Below are 20,258 nucleotides of genomic sequence, written 5' to 3' on the forward strand. Positions count from 1 at the left end.
ATAATGCCCTTGTTTGCATCGTCGAGGATTTTGCAAGTACATCTTACTTGCTTAAGTTTCAACAAAAAATAATTGAGACCCAAAGTTGCCATTCAATGATTTTATGAAGTTGCCACTATATATGTAAAGTAATATTCAGAATGCAAATAATAACACATGATTGGATGCCTCAAACATGAATGTATTATTTTTCTTTTGCCATATATTTTCCATAGTAAATACTAGCACTCAAGTGATTGATGCTTGTTCAGGGCAAGAAAGAATATGGAATGGAGCCTCAATTTATGCAGAATGTTTTATCTTAGCAGGCATAATTGGTTCAGTGCATTTCTTACACTGTAATCGCGAAGCAAATATGGTGGCACACAGCCTAGCTAAGTATGCTTATCATAGTAACAGCTCCTCTAAGTGGGTCGATGAACCCCCAGATTTTCTAGTTCCTGATCTTGCAAACGATGTAACCTTATTAAAAGTTCAATAAAGCAGCCATGATGGCATTTCCTCAAAAAAAAGTAGGTGGGTAAGTGCAATGCACGTTTATATTTTTCCGCAAAAAAAAAAGCACATTGATATTAGACATATATTGATTGCACACACATATTAGGTAGGATATTATTTATGCATTAATTATATGATTAGCTCAGGCATGAATATTGTAAGTAATTAATTACACGCTAAATATGTTGAGGGCTCACCAATATAGAATAGATATAGGTGTAGATATTTTGTACTTATTTTTGTAAGTGAAGGGTAGTGCAATGTGGTTATATCATGTGTCTGTGTTCGATGAATCTGGATGAAAAAAAGAAGAAGAAAATGTTTGAAATCGCGTGGGCTTCCCCGAGTGAACCTAGCAAATACATGGCGTAACAAAAACATGTAGGCGCCATTGAATTCTTCAAGATTTTCCTCGCCCTTTTTTTCCCAGCGCCTCTATAAATAGTCTTGGCATCGACGCCGCTCTCCCCCTCTCTCCTCTCCTTCCTCTCCTCGCGTATTGTTCGACCCCCCGCTCTCGTCCAATCCAAGTCCCTTTCATACTAAGGTGTGCATGTTCTTCTTCTCCTAGCCAGTCGCCTAGTTTACTTGCTCGCATGCAATGCTCGGTTGGTCAAATATTTGTTCTCGAGGAGTGTTCTTCCATGTTCTTTCGTGTTGATACTTCTGCCGAAAGGCACAGCAAGTGCCAAAGCTGGGCTGAAATTTGCTGGGGGACTCTTCTCTTCGTCCTCCTCCTCCTCTCTCTCACTATGAAATTTGCCAGATAATAACTGGTTGCAATTTGCCAGGGGACCAGAGCCTGCTATTGGACTGAATCCCCTTCTCTTGATTACCATTGAATCCCCTTAGACTGATTTGCTAATGTCCTGCATATTTTTTACTCCATAGCATTTAGCAGTGTGTATATGGGCGAGGTTCTATTAATTATTTCGTTTCTTACAAATCTTCCGCTGAAGATTTGGTCGTCGAGAACAAGGTTGAATTACCGAACTGATAGTCAAGTCAAACGTTTGAAACTTGGCCTTTTCCCACGAACCTGCTGTAACCTGACGTTCTCATGCTTCCATCATAGCTTGGTTACAACACAGGAGCTGACGTTCTTACGCTTCGGTCATGGCTTATAGCGGTACAATTGATTTCTTCAGATTCGCGCCTCTCGCAATTTAATCGCGCTAAACTTGCGTACAGAATATAGATGCGTTAGGTTTACCTACCGTTCTTAAGTTCAGAAGCAGAAACAGAAACACTCACCAGGGCATTAACACCTGGGCCAGAGCACACATGGCATCAGACATCAGTGATTGGGTCGGCATATCATTGCAGATGTTTATATTCTTTCAGAAAATGTTAATAGTACAAGGTTAAGCATCATATTTCTTTTGGCAATTAGTTTACCGTACCTTAACCATGGTTAAGGCCAACCCAGCTATCTGCAAGTTTTTACTTTGACATTTTCCCTTTTCTTTCTGCTTTTTCTGGATGTTGTTTTCTTCCTCTATCACGATAGAGACACAGATTTAACATGGCTTGACACTTGATCCATGTGTGGTTGTCGACGTCATGGAAGTAACAGCCTGCTATTTGGTCTTTCCGGGTAACTGAAAAGATCCTCTTCTTCTTGATGCGTGCAGTGACACCTTCTGAACATCGGAGTTTTTTCGGAAAGGAAGTTGAAACCTCAGCCTCTGCATCATTCTGAACATTGGAGTTAACGGAGCTGGCTTTGCATGGCTTTTCCTATGTGCCAATCCAGTCTTGTGATATAGATGTGTCATCTCTCTCTGCATGACAAGGTAAATATCATCCTGAATTACCTTCCCTTTTCTCATGGAGCAGACGCCCTTTCCCTAACGCCATCCTACCTTCTGTCCTCAGTTCTCAGGTACTCTTCTGTTGATGAACTTCCTCCACACCTGCAGTGACAAGAAAACGCTGAAGAAGTGGTTCTTCATCGACAAGACAGTGGGCTAAGAAAATCCAGCTGAAAGAGAGACGACCGCCGTACCGAGCACACTTTTTCTTCGTCCGACCCGATGGATTTGAGCAACGGCTCACCGGTCATCAGTGATCCGATGGCAATGAGCCAGTCGTTGATGGGAGTGCTGCCTTCCAACATGATGCCGTTTTCAGTCAGGCCCGGGGGTTACTCCGGCGCTGGTGGCGCCGGCGTAAACGTCAGCAGGCGCAAGATCGAGGAGGTCCTCGTGAGCGGGCTGCTGGATGCCATGAAATCCTCGTCGCCACGTAAGAAGCACAACGTGGTCTTCGGCCAGGAAAACCTGCCTGAAGAAGATCCTGCCTACAGTGCATGGATGGTAAGAAGATTGACTTATTGAGCCGTAGTCTAGTTACAATGCCTCTTCTGAAGAAATTTACAGATATGCGTCTTGTGCTGCAGGCAAAATGCCCCTCTGCTCTGGCTTCCTTCAAGCAGATCGTAGCCAGTGCACAAGGCAAGAAGATTGCGGTCTTCTTGGACTACGATGGCACACTGTCGCCGATCGTCGACGACCCTGAAAAAGCCGTCATGTCCCCTGTGGTAAATCAGAATAACCTGCTTAAACTAGTAACATTTCTTGGTTATCAACCGATGAGCACCTGCTTATAGTTGTCCCAAAAACTTTTTCTCACCTTAGATGAGAGCTGCTGTGAGAAACGTCGCCAAATACTTCCCCGCCGCCATCGTCAGCGGAAGGTCCCGGAAGAAGGTACTGATGACTATACTAACTCTTTGCACATGTCACCTGTACTGATATCAGAATCCTCCCCAGTGATATGCAATTGTATGCCTGATTAATTTGATATATGCATGTTGGATATCAGAATCCTAGTGATATGTTATTAATGCCTGATTAATTTGATGGTTTCACTCTGATTTATGCAGGTTCTTGAATTCGTAAAACTGAAGGAACTCTGCTATGCTGGAAGTCATGGGATGGACATAATGACATCTTCTTCAGCACATTATGAACACAATACTGAAAAGGTGAGCATTTCCTGCTCATTTGTTTCAGAGATGATAACATTCCCGGTCTTTTCGCATAAACAAAAATATGTTATTATTGCAATTCTTACGGTTCCTGAACTCTACTTGTAGGGCAAAGAAGCCAACCTCTTCCAACCTGCTCGCGATTTTCTGCCTATGATCGATGAGGTGCGCTTCTTCTTACTTAACTCTGATGAAGCTGACAAACTGTAATACTTTAGTCGACTGGACAGCTGAAACTTCAGAAAATGACAGGGATTCCATTCATGCAAAGTTCAGTGATTCTTGTGTTGTACTAATGGGTATTTTCGGCAACAGGTTTCCAAGGCCCTCTTGGAAGTCACGAGCGGAATCGAAGGCGCGAGCGTTGAGGACAACAAGTTCTGCGTGTCTGTTCATTACCGCAACGTAGACGAGAAGGTAAAAAGAAACCCTGCGCCTCAAGCACTGGATGCTCTGTTTTGCCTCTTCTCTCGGTCTCTCCTTCCATGGACGGCATGCACCTGCACTGCAGATTCGCCTGACAGTTTTGCCCGCTTGCTGATCGCAGGACTGGGAGCTGGTCGCACGGCTCGTAAACGAGGTGCTGGAGGACTTCCCCGCTCTCAAAGTGACCAACGGGCGAATGGTTTTAGAGGTTCGTCCGGTGATCGACTGGGACAAGGGGAAGGCCGTCGAGTTCCTGCTTCAGTCGCTCGGGCTGAGCGACTCCGAGAACGTGATCCCCATCTACATCGGCGACGACCGCACCGACGAAGACGCGTTCAAGGTTCCCATTTCTTTCTCCGGCAGCTGTGCAGTCCATTCAGATCTTTGATCCAATTGTAAACTGTAAGCTCATGGTTTTCTTCCCCGTTGGTTCCATCAGGTGCTTCGGGAGAGGAACTGCGGATACGGGATACTGGTCTCGCAGGTGCCCAAGGAAACCGAAGCCTTCTACTCGCTCAGGGACCCGTCTGAAGTAAAGCTCTTTCTAGTTTTATTGTGCTCTGCTCCTGCTGGCTCTGTTCAGCGAGTGGATTCCTGATCGTTTGGTTCTCGTGCAGGTGATGGAGTTCCTGAACTCCTTGGTGAGGTGGAAGAAGCACTCGCTATGAACAAACAGGAGATGACTAGTTTCCGAGGCGACAGTTTTGCAGCGCTGGAAACCGTAGCTAGGGTCGAATGATGTTGCCGTCCCCTGTTAATTCGTTTAGGTTGATTGATATTCTTGTACTGCTAGTCATGTTCTTTGCCACCGAGAAATTTGATCGGTGGCTGTGTTGGTCTCTTGACATTGTATTTCGCAAGCAAGATAGGCCTTTTCCCTCGCCTTCAATGCTGATAAATAAACTGGAGCCCCACCTTTCCTGTCGATGTTCCCTGTTCGTATTGTTTTTTTAGTGAGTTCCAGTTTCTACCCACTAATTAGCAGTTTTGATTCCCCACAAATAAAATTAGTCCTAAAGATGCCACAATAAATTTGAATCAGAAGAAGTAACAGTTTTGACACTGATTGGCGCTCATCCATCTTTCAGAAATTGCGTGTGCCGCTAATAATCATTTTGACGGCAGCATGTGATATTGACAAGAGTAGACGTCCATCACCCTGCCGCCATGAAATCATGTAGAAGAGGCACTCTCCGCATCTAAAGGTGGTAGCCTAGCGCTTCATGTTTCCATTGACTGTTATAACAGCGCGTGGTCCAGACATCTTGTGTTTGAGGAGATAGGCATAGTGCGGGATCGCATTAAAGCGAGCGAACGCGGTTCGTCCGAGTAGTGCATGATAGCCACTGCGGAAAGGGACGATGTCGAAGATCAAGTCTTCGCTTCGGAAGTTGTCTGGCGAGCCGAAGACGACTTCCAATGTGATTGAGCCCGTGCAGCGGGCCTCTACACCAAGTATTACTTCTTTAAAGGTAGTTTTGGTGGGCTTGACTCTTGACGGATCAATACCCATTTTGCGGACTGTGTCCTGATAGAGCAGGTTAAGGCTGCTGCCGCCGTCCATGAGGACTCGCGTGAGGTGGAATCCATCAATAATTGGATTGACGGATACTGGTCGGATGGTCTCTGCGATCGAAAGTGATCGGACAGGCTGACCATGGGTTGAATTTTGGGGCGACTGGCTCTATCGCATAGACGTCCCTTAACGCGCGCTTGCGCTCCCGCTTGGGGATGTGAGTAACGTATATCATATTCACCGTTTTGACCCTGGGGGAAATTTCTTCTGCCCCTGTGCTCGATGGGCGAGGCTCCTCATCGTCGTCCTCGTTGGGCACCCTTTCTCCTTATGTTCGGTATTTAACTTACCGGCCTGTTTGAAGACCCAATAACTTCTGTTGGTATGGTTGGCAGGCTTGTCGGGGGTGCCGTGAATCTGGCGAGGTCGATCAAGTATTCGGTCCAAGCTAGATGAACCGTCTTTGTTTCTTTTGAATTGCTTCTTCCGCTGACCGGATTTGGAGCCACTGAATCCGGCGTTGACCGCCGTGTCTTCGGTATTGTCATTGTTGCTTCGACGCTTGTGTTTGTTGCGTCGGGGCCTGCCGTTGCCGTTTCTGACTTCAGAAGTGCCGGGCACTGGTAGAAAAAAGCCCTTTAGTCCCGGTTCGCAACAGCCTTTAGTCCCGGCTGTGCAACCGGGACTAAATAAGCGCGACTAAAGACCCCCCCTTAGTCGCGCCTCTTACGAACCGCGACTAAAGGCTTTAGTCCCGGTTCTCGTGGCTGACCGGGACTAAAGGCCCGTCCACGTGGCCGCCAGGGGTCCGTCGGGGCGGAGGACCTTTAGTCCCGGTTCTCGTGGCTAACCGGGACTAAAGGCCTCGTTCGTAGGTTTAGGGTTTTAGCCCCCCTAAACCTGGTTTCTTTTTAATTTGTAGTGTTTTATTTCTTTTATATTTTATTTTGTGTTTTATTTTAATTTTGATGAAGTTTCAGTACACATATTCTACGCTACTATATACATGCATATGAAATTTAAAACAAGAAGAATTCAAGAGGAATATATAATATATATTCAATCTCGGGTGACCATATACAACTTCGAACAAGTTTCCATACACAATTAGGATGGATGACCATATACAACTTCGAACAAGTTTCAATCTCGGGTATGCATATAAATTTCTTCGTCCTCGGTATAGTGTTCCCCTTTAGGATTGATGACTTCCCTCATGAAAAATCCTGCTAATTCTTCTTGAATTGGTCGGAAGCGAGCTTCTGGACTAAGCCTCCTCCGCAAGTTATCCGTCGCGTTCCGCACGCTATCCGATGCCTTCCGCTCAGAGGTGTGTCTCCGGATGTTCTCACAAACATAGTATCCACATAGATTGGTCCCCGGTGGCTGCTTATCCACATTAACTAACCTTCTGAAATCTAGCTCATGTTTGAATTCACCGACAATTTCTTCTGAGAACCGTCTCCAAACCCTACAGGGCAAAGAAAATTAAATGAACAAGGGAGTTATTAGTTACTTGATATTAGGAAATGAACGAAAGAGACCGATCGATATAGAGCTCAAATGATTGAAAATAATTACTTTTGCAGCATTTTTCTCATGTCGGCCCAACGCTTTGGATCCGAATCCATGGAGTCCATGATTAGAACTCTGGAGGTGTGAAGTTCAATATTTAGCAGAATCCAGTGGAACCTGCGGACACGTTACATGCACAGTCACGCATAACTCATCGATTAGACATACCATGCATGGAGTAAACAAAAGAGAATGGGCACAAGAGAGAAACACTCACCCAAAATGGTAAGGAAATAGAATATGACTTTTGAGTTGATGCTTTCTAAGAAACTTGTACAAGTCTTTCTCCACGTCTTCAGGGTGATTTTGTAAGACATGTCCATTAACGATATGTGGGTCAATGAACCCAACATCATGGATGTTTCTTATTTTGCATTCCCAAATCTTCAATCTGCACAATAGCATACGCAACAATATAGTTAGGACAATATATATATATAGTGCAGGCAATGAAGAACGAGATGAGGTAGAAATAAATCACTTACAAAACGTAGCAACTCAGCATAGATTTGTCGAGGTCGCGCAGATTGAACAGCTGGAACAATTCACTCATAAGAACTTGTATAGAGTACCGTTTGGTGTGATGCTCATCTGTAACATCCGCATAAACATATTCTTTGTCGGCCCATGTTATGAATTGCTTGTACCAACGTAGCAGATTTCGCATTTGTGGTGGTAGACTCTTTTCCCGCGCAGGCTCGACGAGAGGCCCATTCCGCACATATTGTAATGCTATCTCAAATACTGGCTCATCCTCAAGGCCTAAGAAGGCACGAAGAGTCAAACCCATCTCGGACGCTTGCTTCATGGCACTCGCTACAGTCAATCCAAGTGCTGCCGCAGCTGCTATGATCTCGGGGTCCTCTTCCAGACCAGCTTTCACTATGAGCGGGGGGATCGATTGTTTCTTCTGCATCCCGAGCTGGTCAACTTGTTTCCCGCTTTTTTTACTTTCTTCTTTCTCCACTGGATGGGCCAACCGGGACTAAAGCCCCTCCCGTCCGCCAGCTGGATGGGCCTTTAGTCCCGGTTGGCCTGGCCAACCGCGACTAAAGGCCTTCGGGGACCTTTAGTCCCGGTTGGCCAGGCCAACCGGGACTAAAGCCCCTCCCGTCCGCCAGCTGTCGACCGAGCGCGCTGGGCCCAGATAGTTGGTCGCGGGTCTCCTCCCGAACCGCGACTAAAGACCCCTTTTGTCGCGGTTCGATTATTTTGGGGACTAATGGGGGCGTATGGAAGCCTCTTTTTCTACTAGTGGGGGTCGCAGGTACTGTTGACGCTACGGGCTAGCCAGCTATCTTCGCCCGCGCAAAAGCGGGTCATGAGTGATGTAAGTGTTGGGGAACGTAGTAATTTCAAAAAATATCCTACGCACACGCAAGATCATGGTGATGCATAGCAACGAGAGGGGAGAGTGTTGTCCACGTACCCTCGTAGACCGAAAGCGGAAGCGTTAGCACAACGCGGTTGATGTAGTCATACGTCTTCATGATCCGACCGATCAAGTACCGAACGCACGGCACCTCCGAGTTCAGCACACGTTCAGCCCGATGACGTCCCTCGAACTCCGATCCAGCCGAGTGTTGAGGGAGAGTTTCGTCAGCACGACGGCGTGGTGACGATGATGATGTTCTACCGATGCAGGGCTTCGCCTAAGCACCGCTACAGTATTATCGAGGTGGACTATGGTGGAGGGGGGCACCGCACACGGCTAAAAAATCAAATCAATTGTTGTGTCTTTGGGGTGCCCCCTGCCCCCGTATATAAAGGAGCAAGGGGAGAGGTGCGGCCGGCCAGGAGGAGGCGCGCCAGGAGGAGTCCTACTCCCACCGGGAGTAGGACTCCCTCCCTTCCTTGTTGGATTAGGAGAAGGGGGGAAAGAGGAGGAAGAGAGGAAGGAAAGGGGGGGCGCCGCCCCCCTCTCCTTGTCCTATTCGGACTAGAGGGGGAGGGGCGCGCGGCCCTGCCCTAGCCGCCTCTCCTCTTCTCCACTAAGGCCCACTATGGCCCATTAAACCCTCGGGGGGTTCCGGTAACCCCTCCGGTACTCCGGTAAAATCCTGATTTCACCCGGAACACTTCCGATATCCAAATATAGGCTTCCAATATATCAATCTTCATGTCTCGACCATTTCAAGACTCCTCGTCATGTCCGTGATCACATCCGGGACTCCGAACAACCTTTGGTACATCAAAACTCATAAACTCATAATATAACTGTCATCGAAACTTTAAGCGTGCGGACCCTACGGGTTCGAGAACTATGTAGACATGACCGAGACACGTCTCCGGTCAATAACCAATAGCGGAACCTGGATGCTCATATTGGCTCCCACATATTCTACGAAGATCTTTATCGGTCAGACCGCATAACAACATACGTTGTTCCCTTTGTCATCGGTATGTTACTTGCCCGAGATTCGATCGTCGGTATCTCAATACCTAGTTCAATCTCGTTACCGACAAGTATCTTTACTCATTCCGTAATACATCATCCTGCAACTAACTCATTAGTTGCAATGCTTGCAAGGGTTAAGTGATGTGCATTACCGAGTGGGCCCAGAGATACCTCTCCGACAATCGGAGTGACAAATCCTAATCTCGAAATACGCCAACCCAACAAGTACCTTCGGAGACACCTGTAGAGCACCTTTATAATCACCCAGTTACGTTGTGACATTTGATAGCACACAAAGTGTTCCTCCGGTAAACGGGAGTTGCATAATCTCATAGTCATAGGAACATGTATAAGTCATGAAGAAAGCAATAGCAACATACTAAACGATCGAGTGCTAAGCTAACGGAATGGGTCAAGTCAATCACATCATTCTCCTAATGATGTGACCCCGTTAATCAAATGACAACTCATGTCTATGGCTAGGAAACATAACCATCTTTGATCAACGAGCTAGTCAAGTAGAGGCATACTAGTGACACTCTGTTTGTCTATGTATTCACACAAGTATTATGTTTCCGGTTAATACAATTCTAGCATGAATAATAAACATTTATCATGATATAAGGAAATAAATAATAACTTTATTATTGCCTCTAGGGCATATTTCCTTCAGTCTCCCACTTGCACTAGAGTCAATAATCTAGATTACACAGTGATGATTCTAACACCCGTGGAGCCTTGGTGCTGATCATGTTTTGCTCGTGGAAGAGGCTTAGACAACGGGTCTGCAACATTCAGATCCGTATGTATCTTGCAAATTTCTATGTCTCCCACCTGGACTAGATCCCGGATGGAATTGAAGCGTCTCTTGATGTGCTTGGTTCTCTTGTGAAATCTGGATTCCTTCGCCAAGGCAATTGCACCAGTATTGTCACAAAAGATTTGCATTGGACCCGATGCACTAGGTATGACACCTAGATCGGATATGAACTCCTTCATCCAGACTCCTTCATTTGCTGCTTCCGAAGCAGCTATGTACTCCGCTTCACACGTAGATCCTGCCACGACGCTTTGTTTAGAACTGCACCAACTGACAGCTCGACCGTTCAATGTAAACACGTATCCGGTTTGCGATTTAGACTTGTCCGGATCAGTGTCAAAGCTTGCATCGACGTAACCATTTACGACTAGCTCTTTGTCACCTCCATAAACGAGAAACATATCCTTAGTCCTTTTCAGGTATTTCAGGATGTTCTTGACCGCTGTCCAGTGATCCACTCCTGGATTACTTTGGTACCTCCCTGCTAGACTTATATCAAGGCACACATCAGGTCTGGTACACAGCATTGCATACATGATAGAGCCTATGGCTGAAGCATAGGGAACATCTTTCATCTTCTCTCTATCTTCTGAAGTGGTCGAGCATTGAATCTTACTCAACTTCACACCTTGTAACACAGGCAAGAACCCTTTCTTTGCTTGATCCATTTTGAACTTCTTCAAAACTTTGTCAAGGTATGTGCTTTGTGAAAGTCCAATTAAGTGTCTTGATCTATCTCTATAGATCTTGATGCCCAATATATAAGCAGCTTCACCGAGGTCCTTCATTGAAAAACTCTTATTCAAGTATCCCTTTATGCTATCCAAAAATTATATATCATTTCCAATCAACAATATGTCATCCACATATAATATCAGAAATGCTACAGAGCTCCCACTCACTTTCTTGTAAATACAAGCTTCTCCAAAAGTCTGTACAAAACCAAATGCTTTGATCACACTATCAAAGCGTTTATTCCAACTCCGAGAGGCTTGCACCAGTCCATAAATGGATCGCTGGAGCTTGCACACTTTGTTAGCTCCCTTTGGATCGACAAAACCTTTTGGTTGCATCATATACAACTCTTCTTCCAGAAATTGTCACGACCGGTTTTTCAATAAAATATTTATTGAAAGACCAATCCCTTTTATGGACCAGTAAAGAAGAATTCCTTCTCACTAGTAGACAATATCTTGGTCACAGAAGAAAAATACCAGGAGTACTGAATATAATACAAGGTTGAGCGGAGTCTGCTCAACAATTTATTACATGAACACCGATAAAACATAACGACGGATGGGGTGGCATAACTACTAGCTCACGATAACAACGGTGGTGGAAATATCACCGCAAAGTGGGTGATACGACTCCTGAAAACTACAGCTCTTCGAGCGTCGGAGTGAGGCTCGAGGAGACTTATTGCGGGTGGCGGAAGCGTATATAATACAAGTGACCAATATCCAAGATCGCACAGGACTGACTGGGACTCCTCTAGGCGTCGGACGCACTATCAAACTCTTCATCCAAGAGATCGCCTTCGTCAACATCTGGCCAAATCAACAAGCCAGGTGAGTACTATGAAAGTCCTCGCAAGACAGTTTGGACATAAGATATAACAAATATAAACATGAAGCATATGAACAGATTAACCAGTGCGTTCAGACATAGAGATAATAATGCATGGGAAAATAACAGAGAAGTCGGGCGGTAGTCCTCCCGAAATCCCAAAATAAATACTGGGTGCCAAACGAGGGTCTGAATGACTCCTCGAGAGGAAACTGCAAGAATAGTAATACCAGTGCCAAACGAGGGTCTGAATGACTCCTCGAGAGGAAACTGCAAGAAGAATAATACCGGTGCCAAACGAGGGTCTGAATGACTCCTCAAGAGGAAACTGCAAGAATAATAATGCCGCAGTCGGGCGTCAGGGCGACACCACATAAAGGGCTTATAACAGAAAATAAAAGACAAACATGCCACAGTCGGACGTCTGAGCGACATCACATAAAGGGCTTATATTGTAGCTCAATAATTCAGTAGCTCGAGAACATAAATTATTACAAGTACGAGACAAATGTAAGGTTAGTCCATCCGCAGGAATAACAATTAAACTGGGTTTACCACTTGAGCTTGTCCACCGGGGATAAATTTCCACGAGGATAGATATGGAAATGCTGATCACCCTACTTGATCATGGATACGATGACTCAGAAGGATTTTGACTCTGCAGAGTTTGTACTTAACCACAGCCAACGGATTTCAGTAGTCACGGGGACTAGTTCCGTTTACGGTGTTTTGGAAGAAACACGTCTAACCAGTACACACCTATTCAACATTCCGAAGCCAGGGATCACCCTCGGCAACGTTCAAGAAAAACCTTGAGACGGGGAGGCTACAACCTCGCGTAGCATGGGATCAAATTTCTATACGCGCGCTCTAAGGGGGTGCCCCCCCTCTCGGTCCCAACCGGAAACACCCATGCCCCCTGACCGGATGACTGGCTTTAATCCAGGGCCATGGAACCATCATCCCAGCCCCTCTATTTGGTGTGTACACGGAAAGAGGTTACCAACTTACTAAACCGCATCCTGGCAAAAGAAACATGTGGTAGCACGGAAGGGAAAAGAACGATAACGTGACTCCGTCCACGTTAACGTCGGAATTAGTCGGATGACGCAAGGCTGGTATGCTACAATAGTACCACCTTGCTGCCCTTCATGTCACCACATGATTAGGCCATCTCTCACCAGAGATCATCGCAACTTTGGAACATACGGGTAGTTGCCTCACAAGCAACGAGGTACTCACCGACACTCATATGCCACGCACAAACTTACACGCAAACATGCAAAACACCTATCATATCAAAGGTTCAAACATGCTTGCCTGGTTCGGAGAAGTCGGAGTCTAGCTCGGCGAAGTTCGCGGCTCCGTCACCTCTTCCGGAACCTACGGCATAACGAAAAATGCATACTAACGTGAAAACCAACGCGTGCATAAAAGTTGTTCCAAAAAATTTCCAAATAAATCCCATAAAAAACTAGACAAAATTTTAAGACTACCAGAAAAAGAATCACTCAAAAATCACCTTTTATTAAAAAGTTATAAAGGTTTCTGTCCAAGGACTCATCTGTAATGAAACAGAAAAGTTCCAGGGGCTTAACTGAGAAAACAGAAAACGCTTCGGAAAGAAACGCGCCAGCTCAAAGGGAAGACGTATTTGCCCGAAGGCGCCAACAGAAAACGTTTCGAGGGAGAAAAGAATAGAGGCTGACAGGGGGGTCCACATGTCAGGTTTAAAAAGCTCGCCGGCGCCCGAAGACTGCGGTGGTCGCCGGCGTCGAACCACGGCGAGACAGGGGATCGGAGTGTACCAAGAGCTTCAGCGTGTCCTTCCGCGTCGGTGGGTGGTGGACTCGACCGACGGAGAGCACCACGTCGACGGCGACACTTTCTCCGGCGGACGGCGGCTCGGGTGATGGTGGAGAACTCCGGTGGGTGCTGCAAACTCCGAATTGAAGCGCGGGTCAGGAGAGTGGATGCATAGGGAAGCTACTGGCAGGAGTTGGGGGTTAGAGGTGCACGCACGGGAGTGAATCGAGCTGGATCCCGTGGCGGGTCGCGGCGGCCGGAGCTGAGGAAGGAGACTTCCTCGGGGCGCTTCCAGTGGCTAGGCAGGGTCTTGGTGGAGTGCAGAGGTGGTGTGGGCTCGAGTTGAAGCTCGGGGCCTCTATTTATAGGCGGATCGAGGGGGTGGCCGTGAACGGGGTTGCTTCGGCGAGCAATTACGGCGAGGCAGTGTCTTGGCAGGGAGCTTAAGTGGCCAGGCAGCATCAGTGAGATGTACTGGTGTCGTTCCCCTGCTAATCCTGGTCGGTCTTGGCGTAATGGCGCCGGTCCACGGTGGGGTGGCGGCACGGGCATGACGGCGGCAGAGAGCGCGCTCCGCGCCCAGCGGTTCACGACGAGAGTGGCAGCGCGCACGGGGGAGTGGGTGGCCACGCGGCGGCCTCCGGTGGCTTGGGCGGCGCTGGGTGGCGCCGTCTATGCTGCGCCTCTCTCTGGCGGCCGCAAAGCCGCCGCTGGCGTCGGTCACGGGGCGGCGCACCTCCTCCAGCACGTCGCCGACGCCCGCAAACATCCAGGCGTTCGTGCGGTGCAGGAACAAGGGGGAGGGGACGGGGAGAAAGGTGCCAACGCGGCACTGTCGAGATCGACAACAGGTTCTGAAGAAAACGACAGTAGATCACTGAACTGCATTTCTGAATCTCTGAACTTGACATTGACAATGCTCTGCAGGTGTTCGACAGAATGATTTGGCATGAAGAAAAAATTTCCTGGGGCTGGGACTTGGTGAGGTGACCTCTCAATGCACCCAGAGGCTGCCTGATTTTTCTCAAAATTTTTGGAGAAGGATTTGAATGAATTTCATCAAATTTGACAAATCTGGCCCAAACTTGCAGCAAGGGTAGTTTGAAAAATTTGAACTGAAGACCAGTGATTCTTCATGGATCTTGGTTGAGGGCTCAAAGGACTAGGAAGGGGAAATGGTTTGGGGGCAAAAATCACAACAGAAATGGTTGCTCCTTTGCAAATCACCAAGGGCTAGAATGGAAGGCAGAAATTGTTTTGATAAGATTTAAAAGGAAAATAAACATATGGAGAGGTTCAACTTGCTGGATTTGATGCAAATCATGTTCCAAAGATGAGGGAAGGTTTATGAGAGTGGATTTGCACTAAGGCCATGGCAAGAGAGATTTGTTGAAAGTGGTAAAGGATTATTCCAAAAGCTATAGAGTATTTTCAAAGAAATCTTCAAAAGACATTTTTCTCAAGTGAAAAGCATTTTGGTTTGAGTCCAAAATAAAAGCAAAAACCTCCAAGACCAAAAACAAGTCTTGGGTGAATCCAAATAAAACTCTTGCCAAAAAAATATATTTTGAAAGGGAGGGTTCTTTTGAAGAAAAATTTAAATCACCTCCCTCAAGTCAAATAAAAAATTTTGAAAAAAAAACCAATAAAATTTTGGGTGTCACAGAAATCCATTCAGGAATGCAGTTTTGACATCCATTTGCCAAATTTCATAATCATAAAATGTGGCAATTGCTAACATGATTCGGACAGACTTAAGCATCGCTACGGGTGAGAAAGTCTCATCGTAGTCAATCCCTTGAACTTGTCGAAAACCTTTTGCAACATGTCGAGCTTTATAGACAGTAACATTACCGTCAGCGTCAGTCTTCTTCTTGAAGATCCATTTATTCTCAATGGCTTGCCGATCATCGGGCAAGTCAACCAAAGTCCACACTTTGTTCTCATACATGGATCCCATCTCAGATTTCATGGCCTCAAGCAATTTTGTGGAATCTGGGCTCACCATCGCTTCTTCATAGTTCGTAGGTTCGTCATGGTCTAGTAACATAACCTCCAGAACAGGATTACCGTACCACTCTGGTGCGGATCTTATTCTGGTTGACCTATGAGGTTCAGTAACAACTTGATCTGAAGTTCCATGATCATCATCATTAACTTCCTCACTAATTGGTATAGACGTCACAGGAACCGGTTTCTGTGATGAACTACTTTCCAATAAGGGAGCAGGTACGGTTACCTCATCAAGTTCTACTTTCCTCCCACTCACTTCTTTCGAGAGAAACTCCTTCTCTAGAAAGGATCCATTCTTAGCAACGAATGTCTTGCCTTCTGATCTGTGATAGAAGGTGTACCCAACAGTCTCCTTTGGGTATCCTATGAAGACACATTTCTCCGATTTGGGTTCGAGCTTATCAGGTTGAAGCTTTTTCACATAAGCATCGCAGCCCCAAACTTTAAGAAACGACAACTTTGGTTTCTTGCCAAACCACAGTTCATAAGGCGTCGTCTCAACGGATTTCGATGGTGCCCTATTTAACGTGAATGTGGCCGTCTCTAAAGCATAACCCCAAAATGATAGAGGTAAATCAGTAAGAGACATCATAGATCGCACCATATATAGTAAAGTACGATTACGACGTTCGGACACACCATTACGCTGTGGTGTTCCGGGTGGCGTGAGTTGTGAAACTATTCCGCATTGTTTCAAATGTAGACCAAACTCGTAACTCAAATATTCTCCTCCACGATCAGATCGTAGAAACTTTATTTTCTTGTTACGATGATTTTCAACTTCACTCTGAAATTCTTTGAACTTTTCAAATGTTTCAGACTTATGTTTCATTAAGTAGATATACCCATATCTGCTTAAATCATCTGTGAAGGTCAGAAAATAACGATACCCGCCGCGAGCCTCAACATTCATCGGACCACATACATCTGTATGTATGATTTCCAACAAATCTGTTGCTCGCTCCATAGTTTCGGAGAACGGCGTTTTAGTCATCTTGGCCATGAGGCACGGTTCGCAAGTACCAAGTGATTCATAATCAAGTGGTTCCAAAAGTCCATCAATATGGAGTTTCTTCATGCGCTTTACGCCGATATGACCTAGACGGTAGTGCCACAAATAAGTTGCACTATCATTATCAACTCTGCATCTTTTGGCTTCAACATTATGAATATGTGTATCACTACTATCGAGATTCATCAAAAATAGACCACTCTTCAAGGGTGCATGACCATAAAAGATATTACTCATATAAATAGAACAACCATTATTCTCTGATTTAATTGAATAACCATCTCGCATAAAATAAGATCCAGATATAATGTTCATGCTCAACGCTGGCACTAAATAACAATTATTTAGGTCTAATACTAATCCCGAAGGTAGACGTAGAGGTAGCGTGCCGACAACGATCACATCGACTTTAGAACCGTTTCCCACGCGCATCGTCACCTCGTCCTTGGCCAGTGTTCACTTAATCTGTAGTCCCTGTTTTGAGTTGCAAATATTAGCAACAGAACCAGTATCAAATACCCAGGTGCTACTGCGAGCTCTGGTAAGGTTCACATCAATAACATGTATATCACATATACCTTTGTTCACCTTGCCATCCTTCTTATCCGCCAAATACTTGGGGCAGTTCCGCTTCCAGTGATCAGTGTGCTTGCAGTAGAAGCACTCTGTCTCAGGCTTAGGTCCAGACTTGGGTTTCTTCTCTTGAGTAGCAATTTGCTTGTTGTTCTTCTTGAAGTTCCCCTTCTTCTTCCCTTTGCCCTTTTTCTTGAAACTGGTGGTCTTATTAACCATCAACACTTGATGCTCCTTCTTGATTTCTACCTCCGCAGCTTTTAGCATTGCGAAGAGCTCGGGAATCGTCTTATCCATCCCTTGCATGTTATAGCTCATCACGAAGCTCTTGTAGCTTGGTGGCAGTGATTGAAGAATTCTGTCAATGATGCTATCATCCGGAATATTAACTCCCAGTTGAATCAAGTGATTGTTATACCCAGACATTTTGAGTATATGCTCACTGACAGAACTATTCTCCTCCATCTTACAGCTGTAGAACTTATTGGAGACTTCATATCTCTCAATCCGGGCATTTGCTTGAAATATTAACTTCAACTCCTGGAACATCTCATATGCTCCATGACGTTCAAAACGTCGTTGAAGTCCCGGTTCTAGGCCGTAAAGCATGGCACACTGAACTATCGAGTAGTCATCAGCTTTGCTCTGCCAGACTTTCATAACATCTGGTATTGCTCCTGCAGCAGGTTTGGCACCTAGCGGTGCTTTCAGGACGTAATTCTTCTGTGCAGCAATGAGGATAATCCTCAAGTTACGGACCCAGTATGTGTAATTGCTCCCATCATCTTTCAACTTTGCTTTCTCAAGGAACGCATTAAAATTCAACAGAACAACAGCACGGGCCATCTATCTACAATCAACATAGGCAAGCAAGATACTATCAGGTACTAAGTTCATGATAAATTTAAGTTCAATTAATCATATTACTTAAGAACTCCCACTTAGATAGATATCCCTCTAATCCTCTAAGTGATCACGTGATCCATATCAACTAAACCATAACCGATCATCACTTGAAATGGAGTAGCTTTCAATGGTGAACATCACTATGTTGATCATATCTACTATATGATTCACGCTCGACCTTTCGGTCTCAGTGTTCCGAGGCCATATCTGCATATGCTAGGCTCATCAAGTTTAACCTGAGTATTCTGCATGTGCAAAACTGGCTTGCACCCGTTGTAGATGAACGTAGAGCTTATCACACCAGATCATCACGTGGTGTCTGGGCACGACGAACTTTGGCAACGGTGCATACTCAGGGAGAACACTTTTATCTTGAAATTTAGTGAGAGATCATCTTATAATGCTACCGTCAATCAAAGCAAGATAAGATGCATAAAAGATAAACATCACATGCAATCAATATAAGTGATATGATATGGCCATCATCATCTTGTGCTTGTGATCTCCATCTCCGAAGCACCGTCATGATCACCATCGTCACCGGCGCGACACCTTGATCTCCATCGTAGCATCGTTGTCGTCTCGCCAATCTTATGCTTCTACGACTATCGCTACCGCTTAATGATAAAGTAAAGCATTACAGGGCGATTGCATTGCATACAATAAAGCGACAACCATATGGCTCCTGCCAGTTGCCGATAACTCGGTTACAAAACATGATTATCTCATACAATAAAATTTAGCATCATGTCTTGACCATATCACATCACAACATGCCCTGCAAAAACAAGTTAGACGTCCTCTACTTTGTTGTTGCAAGTTTTACGTGGCTGCTACGGGCTGAGCAAGAACCGTTCTTACCTACACATCAAAACCACAACGATAGTTTGTCAAGTTGGTGCTGTTTTAACCTTCGCAAGGACCGGGCGTAGCCACACTCGGTTCAACTAAAGTTCGAGAAACTGACACCCGCCAGCCACCTGTGTGCAAAGCACGTCGGTAGAACCAGTCTCGCGTAAGCGTACGCATAATGTCGATCCGGGCCGCTTCATCCAACAATACCGCCGAACCAAAGTATGACATGCTGGTAAACAGTATGACTTATATCGCCCACAACTCACTTGTGTTCTACTCGTGCATATGACATCTACGCATAAAACCAGGCTCTGATACCACTGTTGGGGAACGTGGTAATTTCAAAAAAATTCCTACGCACACGCAAGATCATGGTGATGCATAGCAACGAGAGGGGAGAGTGTTGTCTACGTACCCTCATAGACCGTAAGCGGAAGCGTTTATCAACGCGGTTGATGTAGTCGTACGTCTTCACGATCCGACCGATCCAAGTGCCGAACGCACGGCACCTCCGAGTTCTGCACACGTTCAGCTCGATGACGTCCTCGCCTTCTTGATCCAGCAAGACGGGCGAAGTAGTAGATGAGTTCCGGCAGCACGACGGCGTGGTGACGGTGTTGGTGAAGAACAATCTCCGCAGGGCTTCGCCTAAGCACTACGAAAACTATGACGGAGGATAAACTAGAGGGGAGGGGGTTGCCGGCACACGGCTTGGGTGCTAGCCCTACCCCTCTATTTATATGTTGAGCCTTGGGGTCGAAACTTGGAGTAAAAGCCTCCACAAAGTCGGTTTCACCCGAAAGGCAAGAGTCCTTCTCGGACTCCAGGGCCAGACGCCAGGGTTCCCGGCGTCTGGACCCAGACGCCAGGGACCCTGGCGTCTGGCCCCTGGACTCCGCAAAACTTCCTTTTGCGCTTTCCAAAAACCTCCTGGGCTTTCCCCTTTGGCCCAGATAAAGTGTTCTCGTGCCCAAACATTTCGGGGAACATCCGGAACCCCTTCCGATGGATTCCGGAACCCTTCCGGAGATCAAAACACTACTATCCACATATCAATCTTTACTTCCGGACCATTCCGGAGTTCCTCGTCATATCCGTGATCTCATCCGAAACTCCGAACAACATTCGGTCACCAACATACATAACTCATAGTACTATATCGTCAACGAACGTTAAGCGTGCGGGCCCTACCGGTTTGAGAACTATGTAGACATGACCGAGACACCTCTCTGGTCAATAACCAATAGCAGAACCTAGATGCCCATATTGACTCCTACATATTCTACGAAGATCTTTATCGGC

The 20,258-nt window shown here is 46.0% G+C and overlaps 1 protein-coding gene across 1 annotated transcript; it reads left to right on the top strand.

Annotated features, from left to right (window-relative positions):
* Nucleotides 1-939: 939 nt before the first annotated feature.
* LOC109763987 (probable trehalose-phosphate phosphatase 1) lies at nt 940-4,843 on the top strand. The gene is made up of 11 exons (XM_020322864.3): nt 940-1,045; nt 2,133-2,294; nt 2,377-2,816; nt 2,900-3,040; nt 3,138-3,209; nt 3,386-3,487; nt 3,599-3,655; nt 3,806-3,907; nt 4,038-4,256; nt 4,356-4,448; nt 4,534-4,843. The coding sequence occupies exons 3-11, from the start codon at nt 2,535-2,537 to the stop codon at nt 4,582-4,584; spliced, it is 1,119 nt and encodes a 372-aa protein (XP_020178453.1). The 5' UTR covers nt 940-1,045; nt 2,133-2,294; nt 2,377-2,534; the 3' UTR covers nt 4,585-4,843.
* The last annotated feature ends 15,415 nt before the right edge of the window (nt 4,844-20,258 follow it).

Source organism: Aegilops tauschii, chromosome 6 (assembly GCF_002575655.3).
Source record: "Aegilops tauschii subsp. strangulata cultivar AL8/78 chromosome 6, Aet v6.0, whole genome shotgun sequence".
Lineage (NCBI taxonomy): Eukaryota > Viridiplantae > Streptophyta > Magnoliopsida > Poales > Poaceae > Aegilops > Aegilops tauschii.

Excerpts from the sequence above, each read along its gene's own strand:
- LOC109763987 (XM_020322864.3), top strand. The coding sequence starts at position 2,535 with ATGGATTTGAGCAACGGCTCACCGGTCATCAGTGATCCGATGGCAATG. Across the intron at positions 2,817-2,899 it reads CTGCCTACAGTGCATGGATG|GCAAAATGCCCCTCTGCTCT; the intron begins GTAAGAAGATTG and ends CTTGTGCTGCAG. Across the intron at positions 3,041-3,137 it reads AAGCCGTCATGTCCCCTGTG|ATGAGAGCTGCTGTGAGAAA; the intron begins GTAAATCAGAAT and ends TTCTCACCTTAG.